This window comes from Pagrus pagrus (genome assembly GCF_965226575.1).
Source record: "Pagrus pagrus genome assembly, chromosome: 10".
NCBI lineage: Eukaryota > Metazoa > Chordata > Actinopteri > Spariformes > Sparidae > Pagrus > Pagrus pagrus.
In genome coordinates this window covers 31245527-31261742 of record NC_140194.1, presented here as the reverse complement: position 1 = coordinate 31261742, position 16216 = coordinate 31245527, and the positions used below count along the sequence as shown (strand labels likewise).

The window sequence follows — 16216 nt, the reverse complement described above, 5'->3', positions numbered from 1 at the left end:
TGTATGGAGTTGGACATGTTATTACCGACACGGACAGACTGAGGTCTCTCCGTCAGAAAGTCCTGGATCCAGAGACATGTGGCAGTGTTCAGGCCAAGTAGGAGGAGTTTCTCCATTAGTCTCTGGGGGAAAATGGTATTAAATGCTGAGCTGAAATCAATGTATAGGATTCTGGCGTAGGTGTCTTTCTGGTCCAGATTAGACTAGTCGACTAGTCGTTATAGTAGTCGATGACTAGTCGACTATCAAAGTAGATTATGAATTGCAGAAAAAACAATGGCTCTTATTTAGTTGGGGAAAATGAGATGTCTCACTCTGAGCTATTTCAATTGGCTATGGTGAAACATTGTTTAGCGTGGCATTGCATGCTGTGGGATACACACACGATGACGTCACTAACGACTAGTCGACTACTAAATTAGTCATTGACTAATTTAGTAGTTGACTATTTGTCGACTAGTCGACTAGTCGTTGCACCCCTATATTTCATTAAAGGTTTAATGAACTATCATCTTAATTGTCTTCATTTTTAGTAAGTAACACTTCAAGCTGAAAGCTAATGATTGTTATATAAGAGCAGCTGCATGCTGGTGCAATAAACTGTATGTTATACATTCAATTTACGTATGATCTGATTAGTCGACTAATCGAAAAAAATAGTCGGCGATTAGTCGACTATCAAAATAATCGTTTGTGGCAGCCCTAGTCCAGATGGGTGATGAATGAGTGCAAAGTGGTGGATATTGCATCCTCTGTGGAACGGTTGGGACGATACGCAAACTGGTGTGGGTCATGTGATGCAGAGAGGCTGGCTGTGATGTGTGGTTTGACATGCCGCTCAAAACACTTCATCACAATTGGTGATGAAGTGTTTTGAGCGGTTGCGACGGGGCGGTAGTCTTTCAGACAGGATACAACTGATTTCTTTGCTACTGGTATTATAGTGGATGTTTTGAAGCATCTGGGGACAATGGCCTGACTGAGGGAGCTGAGGGAGATGTTGAAGATGTCAGTCAGGACATCTGCTAGCTCACGAGCACAGGTTCTGAGCACACGTCCCGGGATGTTATCCGAGCCTCCCCCTTTCCATGGGTTGACCCTGGTTAGGGCCCTGCAAGTGTCTGCTGCGTTGATGGTGAGGGCTGGCCCGATAGATGGTAGAGAAGGACCAGCCTGACCTCTGGTTGTCGGGTTTGGTGCTTCAAAGCGTGCAAAGAAGTTGTTGAGCCTGTCTGGAAGAGAAGCATCATCGTTGTTGACCCCCTGTCTGGACTTGTGTCGCAGAGGTGTCCCTGGATTTTCTCTGCATAGGTGCCTTTCGCAGCCTTGATTCCCTTTGAGAGCACAGACCTGGCTGAGCGGAGAGCAGTCATACCCCCCACCCTGAAGGCTGCATCTCGGGCTGTCAGCAGCGAGCACACTTCTGTAGTCATCCAGGGTTTTTGGTTGCCACATGCAGTGAAGGTCTTAATTACAGTGACATCCTCTGTGCACTTTGCAATGTAACTGGTTACCGCCTCAGCATACTCTTCAATGTCTATCTGGTCTCCCTGGGAGGCTGCTGTCTTAAAAACATCCCAGTCGGTGTGCATGAAACAGTCCTGAAGTGCTGAGTCTGCCCCCTCAGGCCAGATCCTGATTTGTTTTTTCACTGGCCTGCTGCACTTCAGTAGTGGTTTGTAAGCTGGCACCAGCACAACAGACAGATGATCAGAATGGCCGAGGTGGGGGCGGGGCGTTGCCTTGTATGCATCTGGGGAGTTTGTATACACCAGGTCCAGCATGTTCTCTCCTCTGGTTTTAGAGTCCACAACTTGCTTGAACTTGGGGAATACAGCCTTTAAACTGGTGTGGTTGAAATCCCCTGCCACCACTACAAAGCTGTCTGGGTGTTTAAGTCAGGAGCTCACTGATGGCATCATGTAGCCCTCCAAGTGCCTCGTTAGCATAAGCTTTAGCATTTGCGCTAGGAGCTATGTAAACAACGGCAACAATCACTATGGTGAAATCCCTCGGCAGATAGAATGGCTGGCATTTCACGATGAGGAACTCCGCCAGCTGAGAGCAGTGTTTAGTGGCTAACATGGCATTTACAAAACAGTCTTTGTTGATATACAGTGGGTACTAGTTTCATTTGGATGATTTCACGCGAGATTCACGCGTGAGTCACGGGAGAGTCACACGGATTTTTTGTGGAGGAGTAATTGTGTTTTCACCAGAAGCTGCAATGTGCCCAAACAACCGCCAGGTGGCATCTGTGAGCAGCAGGACGCCTCCATAAGACAGCAGCACGGAGCAGTGAACACAAATGGGGAATGCAATATAATAATAATTCAGCATGGGCGAGCGGTCATAATAAGCTATAAATGCAGTGCATGCCCAAGCCCTTCAATAAAAAATAATTGAAAATATTAATCTGGCAGTGTGTTCAATTATACAATACCTTCGTTCTACTGTTTTGGTCTTAAATCCGTGCCTAATCTGTCCTGTTTTGCTTGCGAAAAGCTGGAAAGCTGACAGCTTGTTTCGCGCATGCGCACTGTGACACCGAGTAGTACAGTTACTAGAGGCTGTGTTTACTGTATATGAGCACTTTGAATGGCAAAAAAGCTGTCAGTGAAGCAGCTTATCTGCCAACGCGCATGCGCAAAACTGACTTGTTTGAATTGTTCAGTGGGAAACTGTCAGTGGTTCATTTCATCGTGTAGCCTGGTCAAAATGAGTGAAACTCATACGGCCCGACCCCCCCTCCCGTCAAACGATCCGGTCTGACAGTGACACATTGCCTGTTCATTCATGAAAACCATCTCGAAACACTCTGTCAAACAAGGTGGGGAATGAGAAATCTGCGGCGCTACTAGCCTAGTTCGCTCATTTTAAAAACACACCAGCAGCAGCGCCTACTGATCTGAGACATAAAAAAACATATAGCCTAATATTTTTTTATTAGGCTAATAAATAAATACCCCCCTTACGGGCGCGCATGGTATTGACACGTCAGCATGACCACAGTAAAGGGTCACCGCTCGCCACTGTAATACAGTAGGCTATAGTTTTTCAATGAGACAAATGTAACAACTGCAGCTACAGTATACGTCTCACTCTCTTTTTTCGGTCCTCAGTCTCGTCAGCTCCAAACACACCAGTCTGTGTTTTTAAAATGAGCGAACTACTGTCCGCAGATTTCTCATTCCCCACCTTGTTTGATTGAGAGTGTTGCTGGATGATTTCTCATGAATGAACGGGCTGTGTCATTTTCGGGCTGGGCGATAAAACATAGGATATCCTGAAATAACTTTTCCTCGATAGAAATAGGCAACAAGACGCGGCCCGTACAAAGTTGATAGGTTTCATTCATCCATGTTTTGACAAACAACACAAACAGCCAGTGATAATGAGACCGGTGACACCGTCAGCCAGCCAGCCTGTACTGCAAAGGAGTCCAGCTCAAAACCTCAAGCCCCGGTCCGAGTTAACACGGTACTACGAAACTGGTTATCAACTCAGCCTCATGGTCTGTGGGAGTTCACATCGAAGGAGGCGTGTGTGTGTTTTATTGAAAGCGAGGCTGGGTGTGTATGAAAATCGCCATGGACCGCGGAACGCATCTGGACAAGGGGGGGGGGGGCATAATTTCAAGTCAAGCGGGGAGGTGGGGATCCTTGTACCTGGGTTACTGTTACCAAGGATACGGAAATAAAAGTAGCGAAGCTCCGGACAGAGTTGCGGTGATTGTATCCACTTTATGATAGGCTACATTATGAAAACACATGAGTCTATCACAACAAGGGATTTTCCAGATCAAATCCGTTGGATTATCACGCTGATTATCCATACGAGAGGTAGACTGCCGGTTCTCACGGCCCGGACTTCTGCCAATAGTTTTTTTTTTTTTTTGGAGGGTGTGTGTGCCGAGCGGACCCGTTTAGAGACACAATGTAACACATTAGCGACACATTAGCATCCTCCATTTATCTCTGACCAATGGGTGTGTTTGTGGATACTTCAGTCAAGTACATTGTCAGACAAAAGTCCTGCCCCCCACAGTACTTCACACAGCTGTTTGCTTTGAACAGAAAAACCGGTTCCTACAGTAGCTCTCCTCACACTTTTCAGTTCATAAGTGAAGAAATTTTGTTGTTTCATGTAATAAATTTCACATGTAAGGGGAGCTGAACATACAGCCTCCATTCAGAACTCCAAGACACATGTGCCAGACGCACAGAGGCATGCGTAAAACACAGACTGAGACCACTTCATGATTTTTTTTTTTTTTTTTAGTTCATTTTCGTTTCTTTTGGATTTTTGTGCGTATTACTGAGCCGTTTTGGTCCATATTTGTAAGCCTTTTTTCCCCTGGATTAAATTTTCTAAAGTTGCAACAATATAGTAATATAATATATATTGTTTTCGTTTCATTGCGTTAAGTAAAAATCAATCCATTTTCTTTGAAACTATGAGATTGTAGAGCACCTAAAAACCAAAGCACTGTAGCGATTTTCATACACCAGAGGCGATTGCTCTAAGACTGCAAGGGAAGCTCAGCTTCCCCTAAAATGTCACCCAAAAAAAAAAAAGTGGTGAAATATGTACTGCTGTGTGTACATTTCATTGACTAAATACGCGCTAGAAAGCCTTCATCTTTTGTTCAGAATCAGCTACTTATCACAGGTAACCGGCGCAACTTCCTTCTCATTCATCCCCGCAGAGCCACAGCGCTTTACACAGTCGGACGCTCAGCTTCTACTGACTTCAATAGGGAAGCGTAGAGCGATTAAAGTAGTATCAACAAAGTCACTGTTAACAAAATCAACATCTAATCTGTCCCTTCAAATTGTGTGTTTGGAGCAGCTGCAGACAGATGTGCATTAATGCTCCGCTCGTGAGTCCAGCCGCATCGGGTCCAGGCTGCTGGCACGAACGAAGCAGCTTAGAAACTGTTTAAACGAGCGATCGTGGGCTATAAGTGGATTGTTACATTCACGAGAACTTGCAGAAAATAGATATGAGACAATTTGCTCAAACTTGGAGCCAGACCCGGCCAGGCTACAGGAGAGATCAAAAATATGGAGGGGGCCAGGACCCCCATGAGAACCACTGATCCTGTTGAACGTAACCACTGTGAAACAATAAAAAACAACAACATTGATCTGATTCACCGGCGTAGCGGTCCCTCTCTCCATTCACTCTCTAGCTCTCTCGACCACAGCTGCAAATGAAGTAGCCTATGGCCTATGAACAGCGCCACTCTCCATTGCAGCTACGTTGTGGTCAAACGTGGAATTATCCCAAAATCTTTTGAGCTGCATTTCAGTACGATGCTTCCACCTAGTGGCTACAATGTGACCTACGATTTCACGCAACGCGTGAATCACGCTTTCCGCGAGGGAAACCTCCATTTGAAACTAGTACCCACTGTAGATGCACAGACCCCCTCCTCGACTTTTACCAGAGGTAGCTGCATCTCTGTCTGCCCGGAGCGCCGTCATTCCCTCCAGCTGTATGGCCACGTCTGGGATATTGTCCTGGAGCCATGTTTCTGTGAAAGCAAATGCACAGCAGTCTTTCCACTCTCTGTGGGTTTCTCTCGACAGACGTAGCTCATTCAGCTTGTTGTCGAGGGAGCGGACGTTGGAGAGTAGGAGCGATGGCCTAGCATGGATCCCTGCTCTCTTCCCCCTCTTTTGTTTACGTTCGCACCACTTCCGCCTTCTCTTTTTTTTGATTCTTTGACGGAAGTAAAAGTAGGTGATAAGTGTGCAAAATATCTTAAAAAAGGTCCCTAAAGGTTATTCTAGCCCAACAAGTTGGAACAGTCCCCTTAGGATTTACAAAAAGGCCCTAAATTCATCCTAGCGCCATACCAAGTGCTCAGATCATTTAGAGGAGAGCTGTCGTTATAGGGCGTGGCTGGTGGCCATATCAGACTCAATGGCTATTCAAGTCAGGTGCCAAGCCAGCGGCAGGCTAGGCAAGTCTCCTCGCTACCAGCTTAAGCAGTCCCTAATTAAATCCCATTTTAAAGTAACACCTTGTAGGTTTAGGGACCTAACCCTTTATAACGGAGAGCTGGTCCAGTACATCTTGGACAGGGGTATACTCAGGATCTAACAGTATATAAACTTCAAGTTCTAAGGTGCCTGGTGAATTTCTATTATATGTTTTATGTTAAGTAAGTGTGTATTCGGTGTTTAAATTGGCATCAATCAAGCTTGGGGACAATAAAGTTGATGATGAAGAACTACAGCGACCAAAAAAATAGCTTTTTAGTCATCAAAAAAACTGTAGTTTCCAAAATCAGAGGATGGTAACTTCATACCATTAAACATGTTAAACAGCTAATGAAGGGTCAAGGCCATCATACAGGTTAATGTTACTGTAACTAAAATTAATGATGGCCAACCCCACAAAAATAACACCTTTTTTAAGGTTTAAAACCTTAAAAAAGTTTTAAGGGTCTGGAGAGTATTAATAATATGGATTTTTTTAATAATCTGTTTTAATAAACTGGAATTTTCTTTTAATCTAGTCCACCATTGGTTCCTGTGTTTTGAGAAACTAGTTCTCCAGCACATCAAAGACAACATCCCTGCCAGTCTGGACCCTCACCAGTATGCATTCAGAACCAACAGATCTACTGAGGATGCCATATTCACTGCCCCCCACTCAGTCTTCACAAACCTTGAAAATAACAACAGCTACATCAGAATGCTGTTTGTTGACATCAGTTCAGCATTCAACATTAGAAAACTTCACAGTCTGGGCATGACTACCGCAAGCTGCAATTGGAAATTGGACTTCCTCACAAGCAGACCCCGGACAGTTTGATTAGGTAGTCTCACCTTGTCATAGTTTGAGTTTGTGGTTTTGTTATTTCCTGTTTTTTTTTTAAGTTACATCGTCCTGTGTTATGTCTCACTTTCCATTTCCTACCTTTATCAGTGTTTCCCAACTGGGGTTTTCTGTCCCACCCTGTTGTGTTTCACTTGTGTCCAATTATCCCTTCGTGCTTTTCTCCTGTTTTGCTTTTGGCTTTTTTGACTTTGGGTTTCAGCTCTGTTTAATAAAGCTCGCTTTTTGTTCCTTATCTGCATGCTCGTGTGTCTCATGTTTGGATCCTTTTTCTGTTGAATCCTGACAGTACGAATTGACCAAGTGGGACACACAAACAGCCAGATAAGGAACAAAAAGCGAGCATTATTAAACAAAGCTGAAACCCAAAGTTCATGAAATCCAAAATCCCCAAATAAGGCAACAACACAAGGCAGGCAAAGGTAAAAAACAAATCAGGAGAAAACCAGGAAACATAATCTAACAAAGGTCAACCCAGATACCAAGTACGAATCACAAGCAAAGTACAAACCAGGAATAACATGGGGAAAGATAAGCCAGGAAGACATTACAAACAACAATGCAACACACTGCATTACAAGCAACAATGAGAGTTAATTTCAGCAGTAAATCAACAATCTTGCAGAGTGATGCACAAAGAACAATCTACTGCTAAATGTCAGCAAACCCAAAGAGCTGATTGTTGATTTTAGAAAAAAGGGGGCAAAGACACATACCCTTGTCTATATCAGTGAGGCTGAGGTGGAGCAGGTGAACAGTTTAACCCTCTGGTGCATAGCGGTCACTACAGTGGACAGCTACTAAAAAGTAACTTTCTCTTAAATGCATTGGTTTCTATGGTGGAACTGCATATCAGCCTCTAGTGTGCTCTCTGCTGCCATAGTCCATTGAGGTCAATTCAGTGGTCAGTTGGTGTAACTGCAAGTAAATTTCCTCTGAATCCAAGATGGCCGATAAGCAGCCACCGCTGCCGGCCACTGCTGGCATTTCCTGTCAATCCTTCTATACTAGAAGAGCCCCAGTGGTAAGAAAAATATGATGATATACAGTAACATCTAGGGAAGGATATTATCTGTTTGGAATATGAAATTTTTATGTCCAATATGTAGAAAATTACGATTAACCATGTGTCCAATGAAGTGGACATCATGCATCACCCAGTATATTTTTTAACACAAGTCATATAATTGCTTCACTGTTTCTTGTGACTGTTTTGGTTATAAGTCAGTGTATAATTGTTATATTTATAAGCTATTCATTTAAAATATACATTTTTGTGCAGATTAGCTGTAGTTTGAGTTACTATAATAATTATTTTATCGTATTTTGTAGACTTCAAACGCAGCAAAGAATAAGGCAGCCTACAGAATAGTCCAGGAAATTCCGTCCAGCTCCAGTGATGAGTGTAGTGACAACAGTGATGATGAGTGTAGTGACAACAGTGATGATGAGTGGCTGCCAGAGAAGAACAGAGACATAGGAGCTGAGGATGATGGAGATACAGACAGTCAGGATGCAGAAAGTGAGGATGATGAGGGGCAGGATGCAAATGAGGGGCAGGATGCAGAGGATGGTCAGCATGATCAGGGAGCTGTGGAAGATGGGCACATGGTACCTGACTATACTCAAGCCCGAAAAAATATCTGGAAAGTCCAAGACAATGACTTTGATGGAGACTTGCCTCCTTTTCTAGGAGAGTGGAAACTGAATGTGGAGGGAAGAGATCCCATAGATTTCTTCAGACATCCGTTTCCAGCAGATCTCATTGATGATATAGTGCACAACACCAACTTGTATGCTCTCCAGAAAGGGAAAGAAAATCTGGCAGTGACAGGAGAAGAAATGCAGATTTTTTTAGGGATCAATCTGATCATGGGGTACATTCGGTATCCTAGGGCACGAATGTACTGGTCTAGTGAGGATGGCCTTCGTCTTGGAATAATTGCAAATGCCATGTCTGTAAACAGATATGAGCAAATCCTGAGATACCTGCACTTTGTGGATAACTTGACTTACCAGCCAGCAAACACAGATAGGCTCTTCAAAATAAGACCATTTCTAAGTGCACTTCAGGAGACATTCAAGGCAGCAGCAGACCCTGAAGAATTTCAGTCAGTTGATGAGCAGATCATTCCTTTCAAAGGCCTACTGTCCATCAAACAATACATACCAAAAAAGCCCAAACCCTGGGGAGTGAAAGTGTGGGTGAGGGCAGGAACCTCAGGCTATATGAATAGATTCGAAGTGTACCAAGGCTCTGCAAGTAGTGGTCGCATCAGTGGATTGGGAATGGCTGGAGATGTGGTGATGCGTCTTTGTGATGACATAAAACACAAAAATCACAAGGTGTTTTTTGATAACTTCTTCTGCAGCATTCCACTCATCGAGGCCTTGAAAGACCAAGGCATCTATGGCACAGGTACATGCAGAGTAAACAGGCTGAAGGGAGCAAATCAGAAACTCAAGAGTGAAAAACAGCTGAAAGAAATGGGCAGAGGAGCTTGCTGTGTTGTCAGCAATAATGCAAACATCACTGTCACACGTTGGCTCGACAGTTCAGTCGTCCACATGGTCTCGTCCTGTGCTGGCCAGTCCCCTGAAGATGTTGCCAACAGATGGGTCAAGAAGGAAAGATCGATGATGATGGTCCAAAAACCCTTCTCTGTGGCCCTTTACAATCAACACATGGGTGGGGTTGATCTTGTTGACCAATGTCTGGCAATGTACCCCCACAGACGTCGAAACAAGAGGTGGTACATCCGAGTGTTTTTTCATTTTTTGGATGTGACCATTGTAAATGCCTGGCGCCTCTACCTGATGTCTGGTTTGGAAAAGATGAGACTCCTCCTCTTCAAAGCTTCTGTGGCTCGTGCACTGATAAATAGTGGCACCCTCCAGCAAAGAAAAAGAGGAAGACCCAGTGGGACCCCACAACCCGTGAAGCGGAGAGCAGTCACCAAAGTAGCCCGTGAGGTCAGGTTTGCCACAGGATATCACTGGCCCAAACTCACCGAGGTGAAAAATGCAAATAGATGCCATGATGCTGCATGCACACGGAAGACCAAATACATCTGCATGCAATGCTGTGTGCCACTGTGCCCTGGATGCTTTGCGAACTTTCATACAGCCTAGGTGTGATGAACATAGAAGTGTTCGGAGATGCAGGGACTGAAATATCAGTTTGTGTTAATGTATTGTCATGCTAATATAAGGGCTTGGTAATACTGTCCTTCCTTATAGAACTGTGGAGACTCACAGTAATGTTTCTCCTGTTGGGGATGGTTTGACACATTTAGGTGTAAGATTCACGGCTATGAGTGTCATTGGTTTTCTTATTCAGGCCTAAACATTGCGCCTATACAATGTTGAAATTTCCCAAAAAATGTTGAAATGTTTTTCAAAGCATAAAAAGAAACAAGGGTTTGTATATTCACAATAGAACACAAGTTAATTAATTTTTACAGTAAGTTCACAATGTTTTATGTTGAGTGCTCAGGCGTATGTAGTCCACTGGATTGGACATGTCTGTAACTTTATGAAAAAATCATATTTTTGGAAAAAAAAAAGTTGAACATTTTTTTCATGTCCTGAGAAGAATAAAAACACTTCAGAAAAAAATATTGACCAAGGCTTTCATAATTCAGGCATCAGAGGGTAGCACTCGAATCGAGGGTCGAAGGAGAGAGGGTGTCGTCTCTGTACAGATTGTAAAGCCCTCTGAGGCAAACTGTGATTTGTGAATTTGGGCTATACAAATAAAATTTGATTTGATTTGATTTGATTAGAATAAACATCACAGAGAATCTTGGTCACTATCTTTGTAAAAAAAAAAAAAAAAAAAAGGCTCTACTTGCTAAGGAAACTTAATAAGGCTAAATTCTGGAGGGAGCTAAATGGCAACTTTTACAGAGGAGCAATAGAAAGCATCCTGACCGTACATTGGTCAACATCACAAATTGGCATGATTTGTGTACGGCCCAGGACAGGAAGGCTTTACAGTGGGTGATTAAACCCGTCCAGAACATCACTGGTACCCATCTACAGAGCATCAGTGATATTGGTGAAGTGACCCTGTAACCCTGGCGCCATCTGGCAAAAGATACAGAAATATCTTAAGCCTATAAACCAGTTTCATTCCTAAACCCTTCAACCTTGTTGGTTGCTGATAATAAAGAAAAGTCAATTACTTAGTACAGACTTATATCATACATAAACATATGTTACTGATAGTGTACCTCATTATTGGAGAGCTGGAACCACGGCTGTTTGCCATAAGTGAAAATCTCCCATAGAATGACTCCGAAGCTCCACACATCACTCTCTGTGGTGAACTTCCTGTACATGATGCTCTCTGGGGGCATCCAGCGAATAGGGAGCATGGTGTGACCACCCACCTGTATACACAAATACAGAAGGAAAAAAAAAAATATATAAAAGATGAACCAGGGTGTAAGTGCCAGGTTACGACTTTTGTTATTATTGTACACCTTTATTTTGACACATGCAGTGATTGGGTCACATGGTGTGGAAATAGGGATATCAACGCTGTCAGTTACCTCCGTCAATGAATGGAACAAGAGGGGTGACGGGGGAAGCCCTCATTTTTGCTTCCCACTTGACACACTGATAATTTTTGTTAGTACTTGGGATCATGGTTTTGATTTGTTTGTTTGTTTTCAACACCTGTCTTACGGTCTGGATGAATCTTTCTACAATACATTTTCAAAACGCAGTCATCAGATCCGTGTTCTATTTTTGACAGCCAGCACGTCCGGCAAGAGTGTTCCTCTGTTCAGCCTCTAGGCGACTAACTTTACAAGCCTGATACTGCCTATATAGCAAAAATCTACAGATTACTGGAACGGAGCTATGCCATTCAACGCAGAGACAAACACTGATATTGGATCATCCATCATTGAGTCCAGACACAGTTCCCACTCACAACTGTGGTATGTAACGTGTGTTGTGGCTTGTTTGAAACGCAGTTTGAATTGGTGTCGTAAGTTGTGTGTTGTTACTTTGGGTGTTGGGTTGCTGCCACGTGGGTTTTCATGTGTATGAAAGGTGGAAGGCCTGGATTTGTTTGTGGTTTGGGCTCGTTGGATGTGAATGCCGTTCCTGCATTGTACGCTGTGGCTATCATTGTTGCTGGCTTGATACTTGTTTTTATTAGGCGATGGTCATCTCTATGTGTGTTCAAAATGAGTGGATCAAATGCTGGTTCAACTGGTGGAAAACCTGAAATCGAAAAAAGAATAATCACTCTGACTGAAAATGCTAAATTTAGTCAGTACAGAAATAACAAAAAAGGAAGTGAATAAAATAAAGGGTCAAATATTGTGTCTCAAAGAGCTCATGAGAGATAACAAGGTTTCACAAGTTAAAGCACAGTTGGATGTTTTGTTGCAATTATCTAAAAATGCCATTGCATACGCATACATATATGTTGCCTTCAATCCAACCTGATGAACATGAAAGACAAAACTCATGGTTTAAAGCATTAATGAATGCAACCAAAGGTTTATTGATGATGTTTAAGTGTGGCTTACAGAAACTGGCAGGTCACAAAACAGGCCTGTCAGTGCCAGTTCATAATGTTGAATTGCCCCAAGAACCTCTGCCATTGGAGGGAGCCAGAGCTAATGAGGATGCGACTGTGGGAAAAGAGCCCCAAACACTTGAACAGGATGAACAGGATGGAATGTTGCCATGTGACAGTGTATCAAATATAAGCAGCAGAAAACACAGGTCAAGATCAAATGTTTCTACAAGCTTATCTGCACTGGATCTGGTGTTGGCAGTGCTGCTTCATGACAGACTAATGGCATGGAATTGTATTTTGATAAAAAAGGGAAAACTGTTGAACTTATGAATGCTGATGCAGAGACTTTAGTCCCACACAAACACCAGAAGGAAAGGAAAGCAGTGACGCGGCTTATTGTACTTTTACAAGGTGGCAAAGCTAACATTTTAGCTCCACAGAGTGGAGAGGCTCAAATCAGTTGTGATGAGCACAAAGAAAAACAAGCAGCAAGCACAGTGTTTTACAGTGTAAAACTAGCAGCAAAAAAAACTAGGCAGTCCACAAAAACTCACAAATATACATAGCTTAAAAGCATATGATACACACTAATTTCTAGTATCTGTCCCGACACTAAATAAGCCTAACTTGTGACCGCACTGGTGGCAGTTCGCGTGTGTCTGTCTGCCTCCTCAATCCAGCTCGGAAACCAGGAAACAACAGAGTCGAAGTGAGTGAAGAAAACGGGGCAAAGTGCGCCGCTTCATGCCAAGGGGAAGTTTCACTTCTGCAGGGATGAGAGAGGCTGGGTTGCACAGCTCTCTTCTGGATCCAGAACGTGCTTGGTAAACACAGGGCAGTGTTTGCTCATCCAGCAAGGTAAAAGACTGCGGCCTAGGTGAAGGTTAAAATCCAAATGTTTGGTTGCTCCCCTTGATTAACAGCTGCACAGATGAAGCTGATGCTTCTAGCAACACATTACAATGGGACTGCTTGAGTCGTGGCGTGCAGCGGTTTTTAATAAGGCATAAGCCCTGTTGGTGCAACCGGCCCCTTTATTTCAAACACATTTTTGCTTTTGCATAGGCCATATCACACCTACACTACGTGTGATATCAGTTAGCACATAATTTGAGCACCACCATCAGCATCCATCAGCCATGTTGAAGCTTCCTTTTTTCAGCCATTTTGTTTGTACTTTACTTTGTTTATGCCATGCAGCATGGCCACTTAGCCTAGCCACCATTTTGTTTGGTTCTTCCCACATACACCTACATTTTCCATTTTAGGCAAAAACATCGAGAAATAAAAGTAGAGTAGAGTTTTTCATGAAGCAAACATTCAACAAAACGTTCTTACCCTGTAATAATCTGTGCTGTAAATGTCTCTGGACATGCCAAAGTCTCCTATTTTCACCAGAAGGCCATTCCCCACAAGGCAGTTCCTGGTTGCCAGATCACGGTGAACAAAGTGTTGAGACGCCAAGTATATCATCCCAGCTGCAATCTGGCTGGCTATGTGAAGCATCTGGGAAAGACCAAGCTCTCCATTGGTCTGCAGAGGCTGTCCATCTACCAGGATCATGGCGTCTGGCCCATGGGCTCTGAAGAGGAAGTAGGAGAGTCAGTAAGAAGCTCAGGAATATTACACTTGTAACCTTTTTCTAAAACATATACCAAGTTTCCTGATGATTTCCTTCCTTCAGACAGCCAGGGACAGACTGGGATAATAATTTGGGCCAGCAAACTAATATCAATCCATCCAACCCAGGGCTCCAGACTGCAACTGTCTCAAATTTTGTGTGACTAAATTTTACATTTAGTCGCGCATGTGCGACCAGTGAATATGAGATGGAAGATGGAAGCTTGATGGGTTTCTGTCACTTCTTGGCTGACTTGTTTGAGGCCATTCACAAATTCAGCCTTCTTCTCCAAAGAAATGATGTTATTTTGCCTCAGGTATTGTTGACATGTTAATATTTATTTATTTATTTATTTATTTATTTCGGCATGTTATTAGACAGTCATCATCACACATCATCTTAGTTAAAATCAGGTAGTACACATGGCCGAAAGGGAAAGCGGGAGAAGCAGATGCTTATCTAGTCCCGCCCCCGTTACCCACAGAATACATTATTTCCACAAATTATATTTCTTTTGTATTTTGATGTACATGTTACAGCAGCATGCAGTGAACAGAGCTGCAGTCCAGCTCTAGACAGTACCAATTGATTCTCCTTGTGTCTCGATTAACAGAGTCAGTTGAATTCTTCACAAAAGTGGATATTTGTACTTTTCATTGTCAGCTATTGTTTGGGTACAGTTGGTACTTGTTTAGTCTTCCCTGTAGTCTCAACATAGCGTTTGCTGATTCCTGCCTCTGACCTTTACCAGACTCTCTTCTTGGTTCAGTTTATAACGATCAATAATCATATTTACATACTTTTTTTTGAAAACACTCAGATTTGCAGATTTTTTGAGTTCCTCATCAAGATTATTCCATTGTCTGACACCCATGACCGACATGGTAAAAGACTTTAATGTAGTTCGTACCTTTCTCTTTCTGAAAACAAAGTTCCCTCTCAGATTGTGTCCCTCATGTCTATGTAGGAATAGTGTTTGTAAGTTGTGAGGGAGGCTTTTGTTGGCAGCCTTGTACATCATTTGTACTGTGCGGTAGTTTATTAAATCAGGTAATTTGAGTAATTTTGATTTGATATATAATTGATTGGTGTGTTCCCTGTAGTTGGCAAAATGTAGAATTCTCAAAGCCTTTTTTTGAAGCATTAGCAGGGGATGTGTGTTACCTTTATACGTGTGTCCCCAGACCTCTGCACAGTATTGTAGGTGTGGAGAGACTAGTGCACAGTACAACAGATATAGTGCTTTTTGATTAAGTAGTTTTTGCGCTTTCCAAAGTATGGACACACTCCTGGCAAGTTTGCTTTTTAAGTGTTTAATGTGGGTTTTCCAATTTAACCTGTCATCGATAGTCACCCCCAACACTTTGTATTCATTGACCCTTTCGATATTCACTCCATTGACTTGAATGTTAATACTCTTGTTGTGGCCCTTCTTCCCATATAGCATGTATTTAGTTTTCTCTAGATTTAGTGATAGTTTATTTATATTGAACCACAAGTGGAGCTTGGCCATTTCATTATTGACTGTTTCCACTAATTGGTTCAAATCGTTCCCCGAACAAAAAATATTTGTATCATCTGCGAATAATATTAATTTCAAAATATTGGTTACTTTGTATATATCATTTATATATAGTATAAACAGCTTTGGACCCAGTACCGACCCCTGCGGGACCCCACAGACTATCTCCAAACAAGTTGATGAGTTCTCTCCCATTTTAACATATTGGGATCTCTTGTGTAGGTAGCTCTTGACCCACGTCAACACTATGCCTCTAACACCATATCTTTCCAGTTTAGCTACCAAAATATCATGGTTAATTGTGTCAAATGCCTTTTTTAGATCTATAAAGATACCTATTGTGTGTAATTTTTGGTCAATAGCATCAGTGATGAATTCAACAGATTCCGTTAGAGCTAGAGCAGTTGAGTGTTTCGTTCTGAATCCATATTGGCTATCGTATAATAGATTATGTTTGTTGATAAAGCTATCTAGTCTATTGTTAAATAATTTCTCTAGGATTTTAGACAGTTGCGGCAGTATTGAGACTGGTCTGTAATTTGTAAATTCATGTATATCACCTTTCTTGTACAGTGGGACCACTTTTGCAACTTTCATTTTGGTAGGAAATACTCCAGTTTGGAATGACAGGTTGCAGATATATGTGAGAGGTGAAATGATTCCATCTAAAACTGTCTTT

At 42.6% G+C, this 16216-nt stretch overlaps 1 protein-coding gene across 1 annotated transcript in view; it reads right to left on the bottom strand.

The window, feature by feature from the left end:
• The window catches only part of LOC311263412 (NT-3 growth factor receptor-like), a 152779-nt gene that overhangs the window by 17610 nt on the left and 118953 nt on the right, over positions 1-16216 (bottom strand). Inside the window, 2 exon segments of the mRNA XM_084363460.1 lie at positions 11088-11246; positions 13733-13976. Coding sequence (XP_084219586.1) covers positions 11088-11246; positions 13733-13976 — 403 coding nt within the window.